The sequence below is a fragment of the Blennius ocellaris genome (assembly GCF_963422515.1).
Source record: "Blennius ocellaris genome assembly, chromosome: 2".
NCBI classification, from domain to species: Eukaryota; Metazoa; Chordata; class Actinopteri; order Blenniiformes; family Blenniidae; genus Blennius; species Blennius ocellaris.
Window position 1 is genome coordinate 5622220 of NC_137651.1, and position 26892 is coordinate 5649111.

The 26892-nt window shown below is 43.0% G+C and overlaps 1 protein-coding gene across 1 annotated transcript in view; it reads left to right on the top strand.

Moving 5' to 3' along the window:
• Positions 1-1472: 1472 nt before the first annotated feature.
• The window catches only part of LOC308142786 (cGMP-inhibited 3',5'-cyclic phosphodiesterase 3A-like), a gene marked incomplete at its 5' end in the record, with an annotated part of 66227 nt that continues 40807 nt past the window's right edge, over positions 1473-26892 (top strand). Inside the window, one exon of the mRNA XM_080513364.1 lies at positions 1473-2396. Within this exon, the coding sequence (XP_080369490.1) occupies positions 1473-2396 (924 nt within the window). The remainder of the gene's footprint in view (positions 2397-26892) is intronic.

The following is a 26892-nucleotide window of genomic DNA, read 5'->3' on the forward strand; positions in this document are numbered from 1 at the left end:
TTTTCAATCTCGTATCATACCTGTTTTTTTAGAAGCACACACAGGTTTCCTTTCAGAGTGTCCTTTGTATCTGAGCTTTCAGTGACCTTCCCCTGATAAATGATAGCTTAAAACAACCGTGGTACCAGTAGAGTTTTTCCACCACAGATAGATATTAGGCTATGGAAGAATCCATTACATTTTGGAGATGAGCTGGAAATGTTGTTTTTCTGAGTCTAGGTCATCCTTTGGCAGATGTCAGAAATCTGTGATTGCTCTTGTTTCTTTATTATTTTAGTTTCCTGTGAATGAACACGCTCATTCATTTGCCTCAATCTGTAACCTGTATTCCAAATATAGTGGTTAAGATTAAGAAAATACAATGAATAAAATAGAATAAAATGAGAACAGAGAATGACAGATGAAATTCATACTGCATTCATGTCTCACAATAAAAAAAAAGTACATTTAGGTTGAATGGTGTAAGTTTATGTATTTTTAAAACGAAAACTGCTGATCACAGCTTATAGACGGCATTTGTTGGTTGTCATTTAGTAAAAGCCAATTTTCTACAACAGGCACACCTGGACTATTTATTATAGACATACATTGTATTTGATTTGCGTTAAATATTGTGTTTTTTCCCCCAAAAAACATGTAATTCTAAAATCATCTTAGTCCTTATTGCTCTTTCATCTGATATTGCTTTTTTTTTTTTTTATCCCCCAGTAAGATGTGTTTTTGTTGGCCTCGTGCCATATTTATACTGCACTACACTTTTAAAATGTATTACAGGATGACTACAGTTAATTCACTAAATGGGAGGTTCTCCATCCTCCAGAACAAGCCAGGAATTCTTCACGTAAACATGGCATCCATCCTTTGCGCACTGAGTCACATCCAGGGCAAACGGCAGCCTGCAGAATGAAGAGAATCATGGATGGGGTGGGAGGGTGTGCGGTGGAGGGGTGGAGGGGTGGAGGGGTGAAACGTGACGGAGGAATCACCGGAGCGGTACAAAAGAGGGATGGTGTCTAGTGGGAGGGGAGAAGAGGAGAGAGCGGGTGAGAGAGAGACTATGTGGACGACTTGGAGCAGTGGCCTGGATGTGTGAAACGCCAAGGGTCGGGTTTTTTTGTGTTCACTGGTTGACTACTGGGGCAATGCAATAATCGACCAAATATAATAGGGAGGTTTTGAACCACAAAAGTAAAAGAAAAGTTGCGGCAGGCCACAGTTCAACTGTTTCCAAATGTTGTTCAAACTCTTGGTTTTTAGAGGGGAAACATACCTGCTGACCAGTGTTTTTGGTGAACAGAGTGACTGGAACATGAAGACACACACATAGACGTGAAAAAAACATTATTATTATTAATATTATTATTATTATTATTATTATTAGTAGTAGTAGTAGTAGTAGTAGTAGTATTGTTGTTGTTGTTGTTGTTGTTGTTATTATTATTATTATTAAGCTTTCCGCCTGACTGATTAGGATGGCCTTGGAGGTGGACAGCGACAGGGGATCATCAAGAAGCGCTCATGAAAAACATCCCCGGGCGGCGCTGGAGCGCAGCGGCTACGTGAAGACATGTGTCAGCCCGCTGCGCCAAGACGCACGGAGCCAGTCGTGGCTGAGACTCGCCGTGACATGGACTTGCAGAAGAGTGTCGTCTGCGGTATGCGTCGCCTCCATCTCCGTTATCCTCTCTCTGTTGCTCAGATTGGTTGACTGGGATGCGGGCGGCAGCGGCAGCAACAGCAGCAGCAGCGGAAATAGCGCTGGCTCCGGCTCTGGGGTTCATTCAGCAGCGGGCTGCGCTGTGGAGCTGCTCTTGACTGCGTCTCACTGCGTCTCGCCCGTGTTCTCCCTCGTATGTGCCTTCTTCTGGGTCGGGCTGTACCTGATCCGCTGCGGGCTGCTGCTCCGCACCGCGCTCTTTCTTTTCGCGCTGTGCCACTTTGGCGAAGCCGCGGCGCAGACGCTCCTGCGCGACGCCGAGGTGCAGCTGCTCTCCCTCCCCGCAAATCTGCTCGTCCTCGGCTGGCTGGGCGGCGGGGCTCTGCTGGTTGTCCGGTTGGGTCAGGGAGTGTCCCTCCTCGTCCTCATCGGCGTTGTCAGGGCCGTGTCGCTCGTCTCCCTGAGCCGCGTCCGGGCCGGTTGGAGACCCCACCTGGCCTACCTGCTGGGGCTGCTGGGGGTTCTGCTTGCGCGGTATGCTGACCGGCTCCTGCCGGCCTCAGGGACCAGCGGGACGGGGTGCTGTGGCTCTGTGACCGGGGCGAAGGAGGAGGACATCCCTGTCTTCAAAAGGAGACGGAGGTCCAGCTCCATAGCGGCCTCGGAGATGATGGCTCACAGTCAGAGCAACAGCAAGTCCCACCGAAGGACTTCGCTGCCCTGCATTCCGCGGGACCAGGTAACACATTTACAACTTTGGACACCTCAAACTACATGTTTTTTTTTTTCTTTCTCTATAACTGCGTTGCCTGTGACCTTTACACTGCACTCTTCCCCATGTGCGACAGCTTTACTGCTCTGCACCGCATCATTTTAAACGCCAAAGCGCAATATTTTTTCAATGCAATATCCACTCGATTGGCACAGAGTTTGACACATCCCCGTTTTACTGTATTTATCTGCTTGTTTCGGTGATTTGGATTGCAGCGTGCTTGACATCGCTCTTGTTTACCTTTCACTCTAATTTGGTCACCATGTCCACGCAGTGCGCACTGTTTGTGTTGCTGATAAGAAAATGGATGGCGCGTTTATCATGCCAAGTAAACTGTGCCTGCCAGTGTGTGTGTGTGTGTGTGTGTGTGTGTGTGTGTGTGTGTGTGTGTGTGTGTGTGTGTGTGTGTGTGTGTGTGTGTGTGTGTGTGAGAGAGAGAGAGAGTGTGTGCGTGCGTGTGCGTGCGCGCATAGGTGTGAAGTCACATCTAAATATTTTGAGAGCCTTTGTTTATCCTGGGTGCCGGCCAGTGCTGTGTATGGTGCCAGACTTGACACTTCTGGAGCCTCTTGTGTCGCAGGTTATCATGATGATGGCAGCAGGGAGAAAGTGCAGATGGAAGGTGTGGGGAGTCACATTTTACATTCTGGCATTATAACTTGTCCTTGAATCAGATAAAGATTGGATTGTTCCGAGTTGGGAATCCTCTACAGCAGGAGAGTCAAAGTGAGAGCATATAATAACCTATGAATAGTTCATAAACAACCATAACTCTGCCTGTTTTCCTTTTTTAGTGCAAAGAAATACGAGTACAAGAATATGTAACCTTCATTCTAATTATGTGAGAGTTTGAATTCACAAAGGAAAAGGAGTTCAATTTAAACATAATAGCATTTTTAATTATAAATTAAGGTGCAAAATGCAGTGAAATGTCAATATACCAAGTTTTTTTTTCAAATGCTGCAAATGATTTTCTTATTTTTGGCGTATAAGTAGAAATATCTTAAACCTTTGCTGCAGCAGCCTTTCTTTATTCTAAAAGACTGATACATTTGAGTCACATGATTTCTACACACTTCAGCATGTTGTTGTTTTTATCAATTCACCTTTATAATGTGCTGATTCTACATTGCGAGTTGCTTCTATCACTGCTACCCAAACAAATTGAAAGTGACGTTTATGGTTGTGATCTTCACTTTTTGCAGGGTCAACCTGCTGGCCGGACCTGGTTTTGACCTGGTATGTTTGATAGTGAAGTGATCAAAAATCAGTGAGAGAGGTGGATACATGTGTTTTTTTCCCCTCCCTCAGTGTTTCAGTGAGTTAACTTTGAGCCTGAAGTGTGTCGTTGTTACTTGTGCACCTTCAGTATCTGGGCATATATAAGTTACATTGTTGTAATCAATAAGTAAAATCTGCATCACTGCAACCCTCAGTGAGCTTGTACTCTGATTTTATCAATAATTCTTGTGATATTTTTCTCCTTAATCCACCGTGAGACCAAGGAGAGTTTGTGAAAGAGGAAAGTGGAAAATATTGAGAACAGTATGCATGCAGCAACAGACGAAAATGTTGCATTTGCGGGTATTTCTACACATAATATACAGCTAAACAAGATTTTTTTTTAAAAATGTAATCTGTGGAGCAGATTCAATCTTTTTCACTGTTTCTTTTTTATTGTTTCTTTTAACGTGGAATACATTTAATTCGAAAAGTAAAGTTTTATTATATTTCAAACAGAAAAGGGACATTCATTCAAAACACTCAAATGGAACATGGTCTTAGATAGATAATTCCCGCAATAGTGGAGTCGAACCTTAATGGGTAAATTTAAAGCTGATGTAGAAAAGAGAGTTGTCAAACATTTCTACACGATATGAAGATCGTTGTGCTTTGTTTACTTCTAAATACATGGTGATTCACATCTTCTTGCAGTGTTGTTTGTTCTGAGTGTCCATAGTTGTTCTAATGCTTTCAAGAGCCAATGTGGGAGTGATGAATTTGGAATCACTCTCCTTATGGGAAATTCGAAGATCTATAGATGTGCATGTACCGTAGGGATTTGGTGCTTATCCTGGATGGCTGAGCTCAAGCCACACTCACTCATTTAAAACCTCTGTTAAGTCTCTGTGTTTTTCCCTCAACTTCACCTGTCGTTTGAAGACAGTTAGTAAAACGTGGGTGAGAAAAGAGAGCCTGATTGCAGTGATTACATAGTTGTGGCAATTTTAGACTTTACCAAGGTGACAGGTTCATTCATGTGGCAGTTTTGTACCTTGTATGTTCCACGTTAAGGCAATATTGTATGAGATTTGTTGTTTCTTTGTTTTTTTTTTTGTTTGTTTTTAAGAGCGAGCTCCTGTAGGTCTCTGTATACTCAGACATTGTTGCATTTTTTCAGGACAATAAAGTAAAGAGAAAAACACTTCTCAGTACAGAGTGCCACCCAGTGATCAGGGCTGCTACATAGATAAAGGATACACTCTGGGACATTGGAAAATGATACATTTAAACTATCTTTTCTTAGAGCTTTTAGGGCGAAATAGAGTTGGAATGCGCTCCCTGAGTATCTGTCGGTTTTTTCTTGGCTTATCTTACACAGTCAAAAAAAACAAACCCAACACGTGCTTTTAGGGCTAACTGATGACCCTAAACAACTCTTGGGACCTGGGACCTGTCCTGGCTGTACTCTGCCTCCATCCAGACTCAGCTGGGATCCTCTAAAGCTCCCTTGAAACCCTAAACTGGATAAAGTGATGTAGAAGTTGCATATGTGCATTTTTTTTCTTGCACAACTTATGAATTATTTCTCGCCTGGTGTTTGTCATAAAGCCATATGGCCACTTTTAAGGAGTTTTGCCAGTCAGATTCTGTAAGTTCTTCCAATATAAGTGCGTTAATTGTGTTTGAAGCCTGTTGTGTGAATAAAACACCTTATTTTGGCTCAACAGAATCACATTTCTCCTCACCGTGATCACTTTTGTTCCAAGGCACAGGTTTCCTTCACATGTGGTCTTCTGATCTGTTCTCACAACGGCTGTCTGATTCGTGATGCTCACTTGTTAATTGTGCCTGCCTCTTTAAGAGGCATCGCACAATTATTACAATCCTGGGAAAGCGCCGTTTTTTTTTATTATTCTTCCTCTGCCGCACAAAGTTTGCCGAACTACTAGTCCCGCACCGTTTGGAGTACGTATACAAAAGCATATCGCTACGTAGGGAGTTATCGGGAATCCTGTGCATCCATTTGGATTGTGGATATCGCAAACGGCTTCCGAACAACACGTAAAAAACGGCGATGATTTTTACATCCGCTTAACATGGCAGCCAAGAAAAACAAGAAAAAAAATCACACTTTTTCCACGCCACATCACGTCGCCAAATATTCAGCTACAGACTCAAACTTACTCTTAAAACGTTGCCGCACTTGTTCTGTATTCAGATATGTCCTCAGATTTTTCAAAAGTTTCACCAATTTTAAACTGTCAGCCTTCAAATGTCATCAACTTTTCCCTCCTTTTTCCAGTTTTGTATGGGTGTGTATGTGGAAAAGCTAGAGGGTGAGATGTCAGTTAGAGGGTGAGAAACTGCCGTTTTACAGGAAAAAAAAAGTTTTTATCTCGTCACCACAGACACATTTCTTCGTCTTTCTCAACATATTATACATCAAATTGTAGCCACAGGCCTTGTGCTTCTCACGAGGGGACACTTTTGTCTCAGAGAGACACGGTTCTCCCTCCAGGGGACTTAATTGATAGGGAGTGCAGGATTCTGTCTCATCCGCGCCAATACATTTTGACAAGTCATTTTCTCCCCAAATCCCCAAAGTTCAGCCATTTGTTTCAAGTCCTCACGGGGAGACGGAACCTCGTGAGCACATGAAAACCACACCGCACGTCCTTCAACTTCTCCCGACGCCCACGGTGAAGGAATTTTTTACCCAAGTGTCACGGTTCTCCAACTATAAGCAGTTGTTCGGGACCTGCGTTTGTGCTTAAACCCCTTCTTCCCTCAGATAACGTCTCATAGTCTCTGCACCTGCAGCAGCTTGTCAATCAGGAGCCGGCTCCATGACATCACACAAGCTGCTCCAAATCTGCCTGGCAACACACACGGCTCCTCTGATTGGCTGGACCAGTAACATGATGGCTGACCACACAGTGCTCACACACACACAGTAGCTTAGGCACCATACTTTTCAATGCATTTTAATGCTGATGGCAATGACTCAGCATCAACACTTGTTAGCATGCCAATTAGCATGCTACAAAGTTTGTTCAATTGAGCTGAAATTTGGAGGGTGGCCTCATGGGGGTGCTGCGATCACGGCGCACTAGCTAGTTAGCCGCCGCGCTAAGCTACTTGGCCTACCATCTCAGAATGTCATAAAAATCCAGATTCCAGGTCAGCCACACCTGGGAGGTAACTTCTGCGCTTTTCAGGCAAATCGCAGGTGTTAGCATCTCATGCTAACAAGTTTGTTCCAATGAGCTCAAATTTGGAGGGTGGACTCGTGCTGGCGCTGCGATCGAGAATCACTAGCTAATGACATGGTTTCCACGTACTTAAATCGCTGGTGTTAGCATCGCATGCTAACAACTTTGTTTAAATCAGCTGAAATTTGGAGGGTGGCCTCGTGGTGGCGCTGCGATCGAGAATTACTAGCTGACCACATGGTTTCCACGCACTTAAATCGCTGTTAGCTGTTAGCATCTCATGGTCATAAGTTTGTTCAAATGAGCTGAAATTTGGAGGGTGGCCTCGTGGTGGCGCTGCGATCGACAATCACTAGCTAATGACATGGTTTCCACGTACTTAAATTGCTGGTGTTAGCATCGCATGCTAACAAGTTTCTTCAAATAAGCTGAAATTTGGAGGGTGGCCTCGTGGTGGCGCTGCGATCGAGAATTACTAGCTGACCACATGGTTTCCATGCACTTAAATCGGTGCTAGCTGTTAGCATTGCATGCTAAAAAGTTTGTTCAAATGAGCTGAAATTTAGAGTGTAGCCTCATGCTGGCGCTGCGATCGAGAATCACTAGCTAATGACATGATTTCCACGTATTTTTCACACTACCTCGCTCGGCAGCAGTGGGCGGCAGGTGGCAGGCACAATAAAATTTCCGCGGGAATTTTCTAGTTTAGTACTATAATTGGTATCCAGGGAACGGCGAGTTAGTGGGCTATCTGTACTATTAGAACAGCTCCATTACACATTCAGCCCCACTATGCCTGAAACATGAAAGGTTGCAAACCGAACTCTGAAACTTGAAAGAAAGCAACCTTGCAGCTAATCAGATGTTGAGGTCATTGGTCCTCTGGCAGCTGGTCCCCGATGTGTAATCTGTAGGACTGATGAGTTGAACATGGAGATTGATGTGAGACACAGGGGGAAAGAAACACAAACAACTGATTTGCATGGGAGCTTGTGAAATTGGTGGTAAAAATTACTTAAAACTGACCGATTAAAATTTTTTACCTCATTGATGCTATAATTGTTCACAATTTACAGAGTACCTGTGGCTGCAACAAGTCAGTTCTTCTGACATCATGATGCCACACACACACACTGAGCCATAACTCAGTAGAGAGGAACAGCCCACAGACAGTTTGCATGTTGTGAGTGATAACAACAACAACAATAATAATGATAATAATAATGATAATGATAATGATAATGATAATGATAATGATAATGATAATATCACATTTTGATTTGCAGTGAGGTTGAATTGGGGATGCACTGTTATATTACATCAAACTGCTATTCCATGTGACAACATGTCATCTTTTGCACAATACTTCAAATATTTTTCTAAATAGATCATTATTGTCACCTATACTATAATCCAGAGTTTAGAATAGTGTGAAACTCTACTGATTCGGTATTTTATGAATACATTTTTAGTTTCCTGATAATCCATAGCGCTCAATTTATTTGGGAGGTTTTCAAACTGTCATGATTGTACATTTCTGTCACTACACATTTTATGTAGAATTACATTTTAAGACTGTTCTCCTTTTATCTCACAGCCTCTTTCTGACACGTGCACACACACACACACATGCACGCACGCACGCACGCACGCACATACACACACAGGCACACACACACACACACGCAGTTTGTAGGTACAGTTTATCCATACTGTAGATAATGAAGCTCTCCAGAGTGCAGTTGTACCTGAGAGAAGCTGTTTTTTTTGTTGTTTTTTTTTTTCCATCAAGCACCAGTTGTGCAGTATTTATGAAGCAAGGCTGGTGCAGGCTGCCAAGCCAGAGGCAAGACAGGCACTCTGCTGAACTGGAAGCTGGGAAATAGCATTGGCTTGGCTCCATGGCTTTATTTCTCTATTTTTTTCCTCTAACATGAATGGGATTTATTGTTTTCCTGATGCACTGCTTTGCAGAACCTTATGTGACTAATGTGAAGTTTATGATGTCGACGTGATGCAGACAAGACACAGATATGCACGTGCAGATACACGAATTGCAGTCCATTATGATCTTTGTGGACAGAGGCTCTCTGTTTTGACAGAAGTTGTTTAGCCAGGATCTTAGTGGGATGAGGATTTTAGAGAATGGTGGCTTTTTTTTGGGGGGGGGGGGTCACATGCAATAGAAAAGCATTTTCCGTATACAAGATAACAACAGCCATGAATAGAGTGTCTATTTAAAGCAACAATATTTCAAAGTGTGTTTTGACATTTTGCCGTGCAGGTTTTCATTTCCTCTTTGTTACAACATGGCAATATTTTGCTACGCAAATGCTAGCTGACTTGTTTCATCCGAGGACAGCAGAATATAGCAGTGTTGTGATAAGACGTCTAACGCAACATTAAAACCACGAATAACATTATTCTGCTGCACGTACAGCACGTACATCATCTTATTTCCATATACAGTATCTGTGTCACATAGGAGGGTGAAGGGGAGAGACAGAGAGAGAGAGAGACAGAGAGAGAGAGAGAGAGAGAGAGAGAGGCAGGTTTTAAAGCAGAAACATGTGCTCTGAAATCTATTTGAGGGCAGGCCCACATTCTCTCACTGACGCACATACATTTCCAGTGAGACACACAACCTGCTCCAGTCGCCAGAGGTGTCTTCTAATGGCATCCGTGCTTAGTATATCTAATGGAGACTGTTTTTTGGGGGTAAAAGACACATCGTCTATCTCTACAGGAAATCTGTATATGGTTCTATAGTACAATTTGTTATTCAAAAACATATTGTTTTTCTGTCTGTCACAAATACAACTGGATTCTGGCTAGGTAAACTTGCTCTGGCTGCATTCCCCCCCAAAAAAGGAAACAAATGAGTTGACTTTGTGCGTCATTTGGCAAATCTGTTGGTGAAGGTCCTTCATCTCGTCTGCTACACTGTTTCTCTTAAATTGTTCTCTTCTCAGTACAAAATGTTCATGTAGCTTTTAGCAGGCATGTTTTCCTACCCCGAATATTATGGCTTTTATGCTAATGCTACACAGATAGCAATATGGGTGCGAGCTTTCGCCGTAACTTTTTTTTGAGATCTCCCAGCTTGCAGCCTTACTGATGACACCATAGGGTTTGATTTCTGATTGGCTGGTTGGATCAACACACTTTAAAATCTGAAACAAGCCAGAGAGAAACATGAGAGACTTTCTTCACTTCTGAGGCATTAATCCCTGGCATGGGGGTGAAAATCACTGTTGGAAAACCTTTAGAAAGTACATTTGTGGACTATGACCGCTTTAATAGAACATTCAAAAAGGTCATCCCACAGGCCAGATTATACCCTTTGCCATATGTCGCATGTTCGATACCCTGGTCTCACGTCATGAAGAGAGTAATTCTTCACCATTTGCTCATGTATTATACTGTACCTCATTTTCCTATTGCTTTTTCTATACATGCCCTTTCAAGTTAATGGAGTGTTGCACATATAAATAGTACCTCATCAGTAACGTAAAAGGTGTAGCCATATCCATAATGATTTCACAGTTTGCAGAGAGCAACAGTGAGAATCCATACATTATAAGTTTATATGTTTCGACCCAGAAATACATAGTTTTGAGACGCTTCGTGCAGAATCTGAAGTATTAGATTTGCTTTAATGTTTTGGATTTTGAAGTTCTTTTCTTTTCTTCTCTTTTTTATGTCCTTGGTGTATCTGGAAAGTTGATCATATTCATGCTGCTCCCTGAACATTTATTAGGGGTTGAATATATCAGCAACAACATCTTGTATTTCCTTTTTTGCAGATCTTACATCTTGAGACGATATTTAAGGATTTACTTCAAATTTCTGATGAGAAAGATCTAACTGGCAGATGAAGAGTATTGCTTGTCGGTAGTGTGCTTCAAGCTTTGTGAGTGAAAGGCTCATCTCTCCACTCTCTAAAAGCCTGTGAGTGAAATGCTTTAATAAAAAAACACACCTATCTCTTATAAAATAGATTATGAAGGAACTCACATTGAACAAAAGTAAAATGCAACGGAATAATTTAGATGTATTCAAATTGGGAAATTATGAAGACCAGAGTATGTTGATTAAAGTAAAAGAATAAAAACAAATAAAAAAGTCTCCATGTTATTAAAGAACAAATTAGCCGAGGCCCAATGACGACTTAGGAACTGACAGAAAAACATTAGTTATTTCAGTTTGCGGTAAAATAGTGTCTCCAGAATTGATTTATTGTGCAGCCTTTTGCTGTTGTGGCTCTCTTGAAAGCATCATTTCATTCAAATCAAGCTAAATGGTGTGATGGACACTGGAGATATATAGCAGAGGAGTGATGGAAAGATTGGCAGAAAAACACAGAGGACAGGCTGCCTCCAGCCCCGAGCTGCAGTCCGTGTGTGTGTGTGTGTGTGTGTGTGTGTGTGTGTGTGTGTGTGTGTGTGTGTGTGTGTGTGTGTGTGTGTGTGTGTGTGTGTGTGTGTGTGTGTGTGTGTGTGTGTGTGTGTGTGTGTGGGTAGGGGACACTGCTCAAGGGGACTTAATGCAGGAGCGACTATATGAGGGGATAGAAGGAGTGACAGGAGTGGAAAGCGAGCGTTGAAAGATTTCCTGTGGAGGGGGAGGAAAAAAGGTGGTGTGAGAGGAGGTTTGCCAACAGCCAAAGTGTTGATGGTGACTATCTGGTCTGCATATTCACCCTCCCCGTTGCTGGTTGCGGGGCTCTGAGCTCGCAGACAGACAAGTTTTCATTGATCTAGAATGGTTTGCTCGACGCACATTGTATACGGGACTGTTTTTTGTGTGTGTTTGGTCTCCATGAAATGTGAATGTGGCTCTGTGCCACACGCTCCCACCGAGAGGGGACAAGGCCAGGGAAAGATTAACAAAAAAGGGGAAAGCGTGGCCTCTGCAGCTCGCTACTGAAAAGCAACTGCAAATAATTTTAACCTTGTCTGGCCACTTCTGTATACACTGTACACACACACACACACACACACACACACACACACACACACACACACACACGTCCAGTGGCTTCCCTGCTGGCTGTCCAGATGAGGTTTGGTAGCCCGGGACAAGGGTCTCCTTGTTGCTCCAGTCAATGGTGTATTTTAACTCTAAAATATGTTGGGGGAGAAGCATGGGGTAGGGTGGTTGGCCGAGGTGGTGGTGGGCAGGGGGGTGGGCAGCGGGGGGGCAGCAGCACTTCATGAGCAGACTCAAGATGTGTCCATGTGTACGTATGTCTACTTTTCTACAGTGAACTCTGTATGTTTCTGCTTCAAAACCTCTCTCTCTCTCTCTCTCTCTCTCTCTCTCTCTCTCTCTCTCATTATAAACAGTCACCTCAATGGGGCTATTTTTCTGTTTGGAGCATACTTTCATAGCCTTTTGTCAGTTTAAACATTCAACTAGAACAGACGGGGTGCACGTCCCTCTCACACAGCTAATTTCAGGACTTTCTGCTTTGGCTATTCCTTCAGTCCGCAGAAACAATTTTTGGGGGTGAGGGGGGCAAATTTGTAAAACTATGCAGGAATGGTTGGCATGTCTGTCTCTCTTTGATAGCTTTGCCCTTGGATTAGAGACTCGGTTCACACCACACCTGGGAGCTCCTTAGCTGATTAGAAGTGTTGCTGTGGCACCGAGGTGAGAACTGGGTACATATGTATACCGTACTAAGATTAAAAAAAAAAACACACATTAGCTATCACTAAATCTGCACTTGCTAGAAGTTGTCTTATATGTTTACAACATGAATCCATGTTATGGCTTTCTCATGACTGATACACATTAACAACAAGCTCGGTACCTTGATGTACAGTCTACGGCAGGACTATTCAACTCTATTTTTGGGAGGGCCACATTTTCAGAAAGCTCAGGATCTGGGGGCCGGACAATTCCCTGAGCTATTATTCCTGATCTCAACCTGACACATTCAAAAGTGTTTTATTTGGTACATGGCAAAAAAGTACAAATCACTGACTTTATACACATTATACTGTTTCTGTTTTGGAACAAAGGCTGTTACAGCCCCATAAACACATATTTGAAACATCTGAAAGATTATGTATGTCTTTCTGTATAATGTTGTAAATTCTGACATCTCTACTTGTAATACAAATCCCTTTCTTTCAAGCAATCCACAGAAGAGAGCAAACAGATTATCAGAATTGAAAGATTAGCTGAACATGCCAATGGATTTCATGTCACACAGTAGCATTTTGGTAACATTTTGAGCATGTGACAACAAAAGCTGTTTATCGAACAGACTTAATACCACAGCTTTTTATTTTGTTTTTTGTTTTTTGTTTTTTTGTTTCGTTCTGTTTTTCTCTTTTCCTTTTTTTTTATTTAAATTTTTTATTTGTTTTATGTCCTTTTGTTATAATTGTTGTGATTATTTTGGTTTTTGGTCTCTTGCTGCTCAGGCTGGTTTAATCTCATGGCAGTTGGAAAATATTTACATCACTGTAATTACTGTATTATTAAAAAGAAGAAAAAAAATGTATGCAGCACTAACAAGGGTATTGTATGTATCTCCCCACCAAGTCTTTCTCTGTCTCTCCTCTCCTCTCCTCTCCTCTCCTCTCCTCTCCTCCACCTCTGACTCTGGTTTCTACAAAGTTTCTCCCTGTTGGGGGGAGTTTTTCTTTCCACAGTCACAAACACACCTGCTTGTTCATGTGAATATGTTGGGCTTTTCTATTTTCTCTATAAAAGCAAATTGGAATGACTGTAATGTATTTAAAATGTCTTTCTTTTTTTTTATTAAAAAAAATAAATAACATTTTTTAAATAAATAATAAAAATAAAAAAAGTAAACAGAACTGATGTCATCGGCCGGTCTGATGTCATCCGCGGGCCGGAGTTGGCCCGTGGGCCGCCAGTTGAATAGGCCTGGTCTACGGTATGGACAGTGCAATGGGGAGCGTCAATCCATATGCTGTAGACTCAGTCGTATACCTCATCCTTGGTTGTCCCTTAAAAAAGTGGTATTGGTACATCTCTACTATACTATAGTATTTCATCTCTGAAATATCAAAAAGAAGGCACGCTGGGAAATGTTTGGTTGTTACTTCACTCTGTCTACCTTGTAAACACTCTCCCTTCAATCATTTGTTTTTCTCCTCATTGATTGATTCTTGATGACTATTGAGTCAAATTCCTCAAAACATGTATCTTTGTATGATGGTACTTAATATATATATATATATATATATATATATATATATATATATATATATATATATATATATATTGTGCCGCCCCTTTAAGAGAACAGGGGCATTGTGAACTCCGTTGTGCTGTGTGTCCCTTCAGACCTACCGTAGTTTTTTCTCCACAAACACGGAGCTTTGAGTGAAGCTGTTGTTTTCATTGTATACTCATTCATGGTTTCTCAGCTGTACTCTGGAAGGCACATATGTCTGTGAGTATTGATTGTTCTTGTGTGGAGCTTGCCTGTTGAAGACTCAGAAACAGTTCATATTTGTGTGGGAAAACTTTAAAAACGGAGCGAGGCTAATGCGTTAGCTTGTCAATGGCGTTTTCAATGCAATGTTAGCATTAAGCTAATCGCTAATTATTCTTTGTGGTTAGTTATTCAAGAATTTAATTTGTTTATGAGTGTTTGTGTTATGTTTGATCATTGTTGTGTTAAAGAACAAAGCCAAACAACCTGTAACATTTTATTTTTTTATCTTTGTATTACAGTTTCACAGTGTATCGTCAGTAAACATCCCAAAACGCACCTGCTGACTCGGTGTTTATTGGAGATCCCTGTTAGCTATCTGCCAAGTTTACCACGGCAACAAACAAGGGCAGAATAGTGAAAAGACACACGCTGAAAAGGGTTCCTACAGAAAAGTGGATCTTCGTAGAAGCACAAAGATTTCTTCTGTCAACAAAACTTCACAATGGACAATATTGAAGACACACTGGACACGAGGTCAGTATGTTCCAACACCTCACATGCCAGCCAGCGTTCTTCAGCCAGCAACACCTCACGTACCAGTCAGCGTTCCTCAGCCAGTGCCATTGCAGCCAGAGCGCGTGCAAAAGCGGAGGCTGCACGTACACAAGCAGCGTTTGCAAAAAGAGAAGCGGACGTGATTAAAGCGCAAGCATACATTGAAGAGCAGCAACAAAAGGCTGCAGCTGAGGCTACGAGAAAGAAGGCAGAGCTAGAAGCCAGTCTACACACACTGAGGCTTGAAAGCGCAGCTGCGGCTGCGGCCGCTGAAGCTAACGTTCTGGAAGCAGCTGCCGAGAATGAACAAGACGAACTAGATCGTGCTAGCCTAAAATATGAATATACTGAACATAAGTACATGGAGGATCCAAGACCTGAGCCTCACCAGGACTCAAAGCTACTCGAACCCACGCCAGCACCAACGCGCCAGCTAAAAATGGACAGCGGTGAGGCAGCTGAAAACAGCATGGGGAAAGGTATATACGAGTCAATCGAGATCAGCCACTACAACCTCTGTGATTATGACTTACCTGTTCAGCAAACATTCAAACTGGAGGATGATGCTACTCCATATTATCCTCATCCACAAACCTCAACCAGAACCAGCCTCCTGAAACAAGAACATCCGTATGACACAAATCCACCCAAAAGCAAGTCTAGCCATCCATCACAGTCACACAATACAAGACGAGTCGGACGTAGCAACCAACCTCCTCAGACACAGATGTATGCTTCTCCCAGAGCTAATGAGCCCAGTTCTTCATCCACAACAGATCTGGCCAAGTACTTAATACGTCGGGAGATGATAAGCTCCGGGCTGTTAAGGTTTGACGACCGCGCAGAAAATTATTGGGCGTGGAAAGGATCTTTCCACAGTTCTACAGCTGACTTAAATTTGACATTTAGAGAGGAGCTTGATCTGCTGTGTAGGTGGCTTGGGCCAAAATCATCCGAACATGCAAAGAGGATGCGAGCAGTCCACATCCATGACGCAGCAGCAGGCGTGAGCATGGTCTGGCAAAGGTTGGAAGATTGTTATGGATCCCCAGAGGCTATCGAGAACGCACTCCTTAAGAAAGTGGAGGATTTTCCAAAAATCGCAAACCGAGACAATCAAAGGTTGAGAGAGCTAGGAGACATTCTTTTGGAGCTTGAAGCGGCCAGGTCAGATGGATTCCTACCTGGTCTAAATTACCTGGACACATCTCGTGGAATCACTCCTATTGTCCAAAAGCTGCCGTACTCCCTGCACGACAAGTGGGTCTCTCTCGCATCACATTACAAAGAAAAATATCACACATCTTACCCACCTTTCGCCTTCTTAGCAAAGTTTGTTTGTGATCAAGCCAAAACGCTCAACGACCCAAGTTTTGCAGCACTCACAGGTGGTGGGAGCATGGGGAAGCCCGAGCAGCCTTTTCGACCAAATATGAGAACACCTATCTCTGTCAAAAAGACAGAGGTCTCAGTGAACTCTGACAGTAGCTATAATGACCACTCAAAAAATATAGCTGACCCAGACAAACAATGTCCACTCCACAACAAGCCACACCCCCTTCATAAGTGTCGTGGGTTTAGGAGCAAATCATTGGATGAAAGAAAAGCCTACCTTAAAGAGAAAAACATTTGCTACAGGTGCTGTGCATCAACCAGTCATCTAGCCAAAGATTGTGGTAAAAATGTTCAGTGCAGAGAATGCCGAAGCGATAGACACCCCACTGCACTACATCCAGGGCCGGCTCCATGGATGACTGAGATCTCTGTAACCACGAGAGATCAAGGCGGGGAGCAAGAGGAAGAAGCCGCTCTAACTGTCACGTCAAAATGTACCGACATCTGTGGGACAACTGTCAGTGGAAGATCATGCTCCAAAATCTGTCTTGTCAGAGTGTATCCAGCTGGCCAACGAGAAAGAGCGGTCAAAGCTTATGTTGTCCTCGATGAGCAGAGCAACAAGTCCCTAGCAAGAACAGAGTTTTTCGAGCTCTTTGGGATTACAGGGGGTACAGCAGCATACACTTTGAAGACTTGCTCGGGAGTCATCGAAACCATGGGCCGGAGAGCCAACAATTTCATCATAGAGTCATTAGATGGTAAAACTCACATCCCACTCCCCACACTAATCGAATGTGATATGCTCCCGGATGACATGTCTGAAATCCCCACGCCGGAGATCGCCAGACATTATACACACCTTAAGCGGATTGTGAACAGGATCCCAGCTCTAGATCCCTCAGCAGCCATCCTTATCCTGCTCGGCCGAGACATCCCAAGGGCACACAAGGTACGGGATCAATGCAATGGCCCTCACAGTGCTCCTTACGCCCAGCGTCTCGACTTGGGCTGGGTGATCGTAGGAGAGGTTTGCCTTGGAAGGGCCCATAAATCGGATCGTGTCAATGTCTACCGGACTAACGTGCTAAGCAATGGACGTACATCTCTGTTTGACCCCTGCACTAACAGTCTCCACATCAAAGAGAAGCTTGAAGTTCCAGTACATCGCTTTCACTTTCTAAAGGCTAACACGCCAAAAGACCCGTTTGATGAAAAAGATAGCCTTGGTGAAGGAGTCTTCCAGCAAACACCACATGACGACAAGCCTGCCATGTCTGTGGAAGACAAAGCTTTTCTGGAAATAATGGACAAGGAAGTCTTCATGGATGACTCAAATAGTTGGGTCGCGCCGCTACCTTTCAGGGAACCAAGGCAGAAACTCCCCAACAATCGAGTGCAAGCAGTCAAGCGCCTTTCGACGTTACGCCACATGCTTGCTAAAAAGCCGAACATGAAAGAGCATATGGTTGCATTCATGCAGAAAATCTTCGAGGCAGGTCATGCTGAACCAGCCCCACCACTCAATGGAGAGCAGGAGTGTTGGTACTTACCAATTTTTGGAGTCTATCATCCGCGCAAGCCGGGTCAGGTGCGAGCAGTGTTTGACTCCAGCGCCAAGCATGAGGGCGTCTCCCTGAACGACGTCCTGTTGAGCGGCCCTGACCTAAATAACACACTTTTGGGAGTCCTCACTCGCTTCCGTAAGGAACCCGTGGCAGTAGCAGCGGATATAGAACAAATGTTCTACTGTTTCAAGGTTTGCCCAGACCACCGCGACTTCTTACGCTTCCTCTGGTTCGAGGACAATGACCCGACCAAAGAGGTCACAGAGTACCGCATGACTGTACACGTATTTGGCAACAGCCCTTCTCCCGCTGTCGCCATTTATGGTTTGAGAAGAGCTGCCCTGCAAGGTCCGCAAGAACACGACACCGAGGCAAAACAGTTTGTTTTACGGAACTTTTATGTTGATGACGGACTTACCTCATTCTCCTCCTCCGAGGATGCCATCCGAATCCTGAAAAAGACAAAGGAAATGTTAGCCGACTCAAACATACGGCTGCATAAGATAGCCTCTAATCATAATGCAGTGATGGAAGCGTTTCCACCAGAAGAACGTGCTAAGGAGCTGAAAGACCTGGAGCTGGGCGTGGATCCTTTACCCCTGCAGAGAAGTTTAGGTCTTAATTGGCAACTTCAAACTGACAGCTTTACCTTCCTTGTCTCTACAGAGGAGAAGCCATTCACCCGTAGGGGAATTCTCTCTACAGTCAACAGCATATTCGATCCGCTGGGGTTTGTGGCTCCAATAACAGTGCAAGGCAAGGCTATCGTCAGAGAACTGTGCACTGAGCAATATGGATGGGACGATCCAATACCCGCAGAAAAGGAGACACAGTGGAAGTCCTGGAAAGAATCACTCAAAGCACTTGAGCAACTACACATACCAAGACCATACCTACCTGTTTCTTTACTCTCCACGCAGCAGAGGGAACTATGTGTCTTCTCCGACGCATCCACTGCGGCCATCTCGGCGGTGGCCTACCTCAGAGCCGTCGACAAGCAAAGACACAGTCATGTAGGATTCTGTATGGGGAAATCCAAATTAGCACCACGTCACTCCCATACTGTGCCTCGTCTGGAGCTTTGTGCAGCTGTACTTGCAGTTGAGCTAGCCGACATGTTAGTGGATGAGCTAGATGTCAACATCCACACAGTGAGGTTTTACACTGACTCTAGAGTTGTGCTAGGGTATATCTACAACGCCAACCGGAGATTCTATGTGTACGTTGCTAACAGAGTCACCCGCATAAGGAAGTCATCACTGCCAGAACAGTGGCACTTTGTCAGCACGGAACACAATCCAGCAGACCATGGAACGCGACCAGTGCCAGCCGCGCTTCTTGGAGAGACAAATTGGTTTTCAGGACCATCCTTTCTTAGAAAGGATGATGGAGCAACACCTATCCAGCCTGGGTCCTTTGAGCTGATTGAGCCAGACGCGGATGCAGATGTGCGACCCGTGATTGCTACATTTGCCACCAAAGCCGCTGGAGCACTGCTTGGTTCACACAGATTCAGACGCTTTTCCAGCTGGAAGATGCTGACATGTGGAATGGCCAAGCTCATTCAGAAAGTCAGATCCTGTGTGAGAGCTCCCGAGGGAGATATGGCAAAGGCAGATGAGCTCGTGCGAGCAAGAACAGTAATTGTCCAGACTGTACAACAAGAGACCTTTAAAGAGGAGATCAAGAGCCTGTCTAAAGGAGAAATCGTCTCAAAACACAGTCCTCTCAGGAAGCTAGATCCCATCCTAGATTCAGAGGGTGTGTTGAGGATTGGTGGCCGGATGTCATCAGCTGCAATCTCATGGGAGGAAAAACATCCTATCATCATCCCTAAAAACAGCCACATTGCTACGTTGTTGGTGCAGTATTACCATGAAAGAGTTGTACACCAGGGAAGGCACATCACTGAAGGGGCCGTCAGGTCCGCTGGGCTGTGGATTCTAGGAGGGAAGAGACTGGTATCAAGCATCATCCACAAGTGTGTCACCTGCAGGAGGTTAAGAGGAAGTATGGAAAAACCAAAAATGTCCAACTTACCTGTCGATCGGCTCACCCAAGCCCCTCCATTCACACAGGTTGGATTAGACGTGTTTGGACCATGGTCGGTCTGTGTTCGTCGCACCAGAGGAGGTCTCTCAGAAAGCAAGCGCTGGGCCGTAATGTTCACCTGTTTGGTTACCAGAGCAGTTCATGTGGAGGTGGTAGAGTCTCTGTCTACATCAAGTTTCATAAATGCGCTCAGAAGATTCATCGCTATCAGAGGTCCAGCAAAGCTCTTTCGTTCGGATCGAGGGACGAACTTTGTTGGTGCATGCAAGGAACTCGGCATAACGTCAGAAAATGCTGAGCTTCAGTCTTACCTCAAAGTCCAAGGCTGTACTTGGGACTTTAATCTTCCTCACTCTTCTCACATGGGGGGAGTGTGGGAAAGAATGATTGGGGTTGCTCGGCGCATTTTAGATGGTATGTTGCTTAAGATGCATTCCCCCAGTCTAACACACGAAGTTCTTGTTACGTTGATGGCGGAGGTCGTCGCCATAATGAATGCACGTCCGATAGTTCCTGTGTCATCAGATCCCGACATGCCAACTGTACTCACTCCTGCGATGCTTTTAACGCAAAAGGTCGATTCTGTGTCAGCTACTTCAGGAGACCTCGACCTTAAGGATCTCTACCGGAGCCAGTGGAAACAAGTCCAGGGACTCGCTGATTCATTCTGGAAACGATGGCGCCAAGAGTACCTGGCAACACTCCAGCCAAGGAGGAAATGGCAAGCAGACCAACCCAACTTGCAAGTTGGAGATGTTGTGCTCCTAAAGGATAGCCAGGCCAAACGTAATGAATGGCCTACAGGACTTGTAGTGAATACCTTTCCTGGTCGAGATGACAGGGTCCGTAAGGTGGAAGTGAGAGTTGTTAAAGGTGGCTCCCCTAGGGTGTATTCAAGACCCACCTCTGAAGTAGTGTTGTTACTTAAAGGGTCATAGTGGTATAGCATAGCATACCAGACGGGGAGTGTGCCGCCCCTTTAAGAGAACAGGGGCATTGTGAACTCCGTTGTGCTGTGTGTCCCTTCAGACCTACCGTAGTTTTTTCTCCACAAACACGGAGCTTTGAGTGAAGCTGTTGTTTTCATTGTATACTCATTCATGGTTTCTCAGCTGTACTCTGGAAGGCACATATGTCTGTGAGTATTGATTGTTCTTGTGTGGAGCTTGCCTGTTGAAGACTCAGAAACAGTTCATATTTGTGTGGGAAAACTTTAAAAACGGAGCGAGGCTAATGCGTTAGCTTGTCAATGGCGTTTTCAATGCAATGTTAGCATTAAGCTAATCGCTAATTATTCTTTGTGGTTAGTTATTCAAGAATTTAATTTGTTTATGAGTGTTTGTGTTATGTTTGATCATTGTTGTGTTAAAGAACAAAGCCAAACAACCTGTAACATTTTATTTTTTTATCTTTGTATTACAGTTTCACAGTGTATCGTCAGTAAACATCCCAAAACGCACCTGCTGACTCGGTGTTTATTGGAGATCCCTGTTAGCTATCTGCCAAGTTTACCACGGCAACAAACAAGGGCAGAATATATATATATATATATATATATATATTTTAACTTTTTCACTTAAGTACCTTCTGGAATCAATGCTTTCTTACTACCACCAGAAATAAACAATTAAATCAATACTTTTACTTTTACAAAAGTCTATTTTACAAGTAAAAAGTGCCACCTCTTGCATTGACTGTGTTAATGCTGTTAATTTTATGATGGTATCCTCTGAACATTCATGAATTTACATAGTTAACCAGCAACATTAGCCCTGCGGCACTCACAGACATTCTTAAAAACTCATTAAAGGTCCACACTGTTGCACCTCTTTTATTTTTGGATATAACTGGTTATTCAACTTTACCAAACAGCAAAAACAAAAGATAAGAAAAAAATGTTCCTTAGATTTCAAAACCGTTATAAACATTTTGAATATGAAAAAGTAATGTGCCTTGGAGAGAACATGAGTGTATGTCACACTGTGACTTGTAATCAACAGGAGTTCATTGTTTATTTTTTCTTTGAATGGGATTTATTAATATCAGTAGGAAAGATAAAGTAATGAATGTGTCTTCCTTTCAAAAGCCGGAGTGGTTCATGTTGGAGGAGAGGGCATTACTTATTCAGTAATCTCATAAAGTGACACCATTTCCTGTATGAATCCTCATTTAAATGTAGAACCAATTAAAAATTTTGCCTTTGGCCCTTATTATCTTGCATTCTGTGATGACAGTTTCTCCAAACTTGTTCCTCCACATAGATAACTGGGATTATTTATGTAGTAAAACTTTAGCACCACTGCCTCATTTTGCAAACTTTAAGCAGCATTATTCACGCCACTCGCTGTTTCCATAAAGTTTGGGCCACTTGAGATGCTGTTTGACTGAAATAGAACAGAAACTATGGTGGCAGAAAAAAAAAATATCTTAAAGTTTGAATGAGATTCTGCTGCTCATAAGACAAATTACTTTTATCAAATTAACTTTATTCAATTACCATTATTATTGACGAATTACCTTTAAGTTTATTTTAGAAAATAACGGAGCTGAGATCTCATATTGCTAAATTTATAACCTTGTGATATTTATTGTTGTTTTAGTTTAGCCAGCGATGTGGTCATTTTGCTCATTGATGTTGTAACTTCAAGGCAATTAAGCAAACATTATAGGCTCTATGTATAGGAAACGCTTGAAGGAGAATGTTTATAGAAAACCAATGCTAAGAAGTTACATATATCTCAAAGTAATTAAGAAACAGATTTGCAGTGTATGTTTTGTCTTTTCTGTGTTTGAGGAGGATTTTCATTTAGCATTTCACTGGAGTTTCTATGAGGATTAAAGGAGCTGCCTTTTTGAAAACATGCATTTGGAAAATTCTAATCTCGCTTGGTGATTTGCCGACTTGTGCTGGACAGATTTCCAGTCCATCACGAGGCAAACACACGGTCACATGCAGACAATTTGGGGAACTGTGGGGGAACATGCAAACTCCACACAGAAACGCTCAATAATCCAACCTTTATCCGAAACTCTGTGTGGCTGTGAACACATTTCCAGACTATTGGTAAATAACTACCTTTTATAAAATTTCAAATTAAAACCATCTAACTAGCCCAAAGAGAGTTCAGATTTTTTTGTTGCCACATTTATATATAGTATGTCCTGTGTGACACATTAGGTAGCCTATCACTAGTTGGTGCTTGAGACAAACCATGTGCAGTGTGACAGTTTCTGTGGTGCCAATTATGTGTACCTAAGTGACACGTGTGAACCTGGACACACACACACACACACACACACACACACACACACACACACACACACACACACACACACACACACACACACACACACACACACACACACACACACACACACACACACACACTAGGCCTTGGTGAATCTGTACTGTCCTCATAAAGCAAGACCTTGAAGAAGATTTGATTGAGGTATCATTCTACGTTAGGCCACTAAAGCAGTAAAGAGGAACGGGGTTTTACTTCTGCACCAGCCTGAAATGTTTGCATGTTTATATCAAAGGTTGCAACACAGTCAGCTACTGAGTTTAACCACTTCCTTCCATTACGCACAACTTCCAGGAAAAAAAACTAAAAAACTCTATGCTTGGCTCTTCTACCTCACAGTACGACATAAATACAAATAACTGTTAGTTTCATCACATTGTGCTAAACGTTCGTGTAAGAATCAGCAAGCACATGCTCAAGCACAGGTGTGTGTGTGTGTGTGTGCGTGTGTGTGTGTGTGTGTGTGTCCGAGAGAGGTGTGTGCTCGGTCAACAATCTGCGGACAGTGTGTTTGTCTTGGACGCCTCCAGCCTGCCTGTAGATTACCCAATCAGATAATCAAGGGTATAATTGCATCACATGCATCTGGGAGTGTTTTTCCCTTCCATTATCCCTCATAATACACATACATGCCCCCCCCCCCTTTTTTTTTCTTTCTCACTCTCTCAACACACACACACACACACACACACACACTGCAGACACACAGCAATGATGTAAATACAGCAGCTAATTTACAGAGGTGACACAATCGGCCCCCTTGTGGTTTAGTCTGGGTATAAAAACACAAAGCTGTCTTTACTTATTGCATGAGAGTGACAGGAGCATCGCTGAGAGCCAAGTCGCCTTCAAGGCTCTGACGGAGAAGTGGAATGGGATGGGATGATTGATCAGATCATGACATGATGTCTTGCTTGTGATGTTGCGTTTCTCAAGAAGTCATATGTTGCTCTATTGTATGATGTTTTCTTTTTATTTTCATGGTCATGCTATTTTCAACAATTCAATGCAGTTCTGCTTGTTTTATTACAAGCATTGTTAATTGTGAGCACAATGTTTTGTAAAGTGATTAGCTTTGTAATGTATTAGTGAAATAACTCACTTCGTATCTGATCAAATCATGCAAATAATCAAAAGGCCACAATTTCCTGATGTTATTAGCTTCACTTCCACAAACCCAGGTCGAGTCTGCCATTCATTAATCCGTCTGCACTATGTCAGGTCTATTAATAAAAGGATTAAAACTTGGCATAGGCCAACATTTCTTTGTCAGCTTTGCACAAACTTTGTTGTGTTTCCCATGCACTGCTGCACCACACGTTGAATAACCGTCTCTACAGCCACACGTTGAGCAGATAAGTCACGAAAAGTGAACAAATGCAGTGAAGCTTTGGTCGGTCCTCGACAGAAGTTACGCAATGATGACGAAAACTGTTGTTGTGGTTTAAAAGCTGTGGTCTTGTGTTGGACAGGGAGAGGAATTCATAGATGACTGTTGTTTCAGTTTTGCAACCACCAACACCTTGAGATTAGGGGTGCAATTAACAGTGATTTTACTAATCAATTAATCTGTTGATTAATTGTTTTTTTTAAACAAATATTTTTGTTTTACGTTTTTTCTTACCCAGATAAGTTATTATGAACATATTTTCATGAAGAAACACACAAGAGAATGGTGAATTTTACAGCATTTTATTTGAACAATGAGCTAAAATAATGCTCAATGAGCAATAACTGGAACTGAATATGAGCTGCTGTCTCAACCTAGTCTCAGTTTGCAGGTCACATGTCTTGTCTTTTGTTGTAGATTTAGTGTGAAGAGCGCTCTTGAGCACTTTAGATGATTTTTCAGAAGTTTTGTCCCCGGATTTATCACTTATTGGCTGTTCGTTGATGATTCGCTCATTACTGCCACACTTTGGTGGCTGCTAGAACAGATTGGTGGAAAAGGCACAGGTTGTTTATTATCTGGATTGTGACATGTAAAAAAAAACACGTTTTAAGTTGCAACACAATGTAAATTATTTAAAGAACATGTTCTTATTCTTGGCATCCTTGATTTTGATCCTCTTTGAGGATGAGGCCTTGATGACATACGGGATTGTGTTGTTGCACGGAGTATAGTTAAAAGATTGATGAAAACTGTAGGAGCCTTACAGAGCTGCATGAGCCTGGATCATCCCTCTTGTCATCCGGTGTATTGGTGTCAACTGGACAAAAATGGGTGGAATTATGGGATGGAACTATTTTTAAAAGGATGGAATTTAAATCTGAGCGTAAAACCTTGCAACTTTTGGGTCAGCTTCCTTCTGAAGCCCCTGTAGTCTAATTTGGGCTTCATCTGATCTTGTATCTTAAAAGTGTTTTTTTTTTTTTTGCAGGGGACATGCAAATTATAACTGTGATCAAACATTTATGAGAAGATTCAAAAATCTGCACAACCCAGTCTATAAAGGAAAAGTAATTCCCCAGTAAGTCCTGTAGAACAAAGGAGAAGACATTTAGGTATCACTGTTTACTTTATTTACATTGAAGAATCCATGCTGGGTAATGTGGCTTTCTGTGTTATTGGACCTTTCACAACCAACAATTTTGTTTTAATGCATAGATGCTGTGTTGTTTGACTTGATGAGAATTCCGGGTTTCAATCTGAATGCAAACGTAGATCTGTGTTTGTCAGAGGGGAAAGCAGCAGCACTTCGTCTCGAGGGAGAGACGAGGAGAAGGCTTGAACAAAGACTGGACCGTAGCATTAATTTGGGCGATATTTTCTCTCAGGATATTTTGCCTGAGGCCGTGGGCATCTCACGTAAAAAAAAAAAAAAAAAGAGTCTCCTTTGTCCCTCTTTGTATCTCACTCATTCACCACAGCCTTTCTCTGCCCCTCTCTTCCCCTTTCTCTGGTCCATTTTTTGTCGCTTTTTTGTCTGCCTGTCCCTCTCTGTTTTCTCTCCCACTCACCCCATTTCCTCTCTGTCCAACTTTCACAGGACAAATGCCAAAGGCAGTATTATTGTGTCCTCAGCTGCCATCACTCACTGTGTTATGTAATACACAGCTCGTGTGTGTGTGTGTGTGTGTGTGTGTGTGTGTGTGTGTGTGTGTGTGTGTGTGTGTGTGTGTGTGTGTGTGTGTGTGTGTGTGTGTGTGTGTGTGTGTGTGTGTGTGTGTGTGTGTGTGTGTGTGTGTGTGTGTGTGTGTGTGTGTGTGTGTGTGTGTGTGTGTGTGTGTGTGTGTGTGTGTGAGCACTTGAGTTTTTGCCTGGCTCTGGTCCCGATATGCCTTCTCTGAATTGACAGTCATCCCATATACAAACTGATTCCTGGCTCGTCTCTTCTCTACAGATGTGTGGTCTGTTTTGACCTTCACCTCTAATTCTGTGTCCACGCTCTATTTTTAATCTAAACAGAATTGCTCGCAGCAGGGAAGCGTGCCAGACCTTGGCAGAGTGGAGATGGGAAATGTCACCCAGAGCAAGATTGATACCAGTAGCTGAGGTTTAACTCTCCAAAAAAAAAAAAAAAAAAAAAAGCTTTATGTTTAAAACCAAATTCCTCAGGAGGAATTACTACTGATGAGAGTGTGCAGGTCCCCACAAGCTCCTGTTTGGGGCTAAGATTTCCCTGGACAAAAAGGAGTGCGTGTCAATGAATCTCTGACAGAATGGATCTGATCGCCGTTTGCACTCATGCATCAAGCAGCAATTCACAGTATCTACATTTCCTGGTGAATCTGGGCAGGGATCAGATAACTGATATTGTCTGGGGACCAGTGTGGATATTCTTGTTG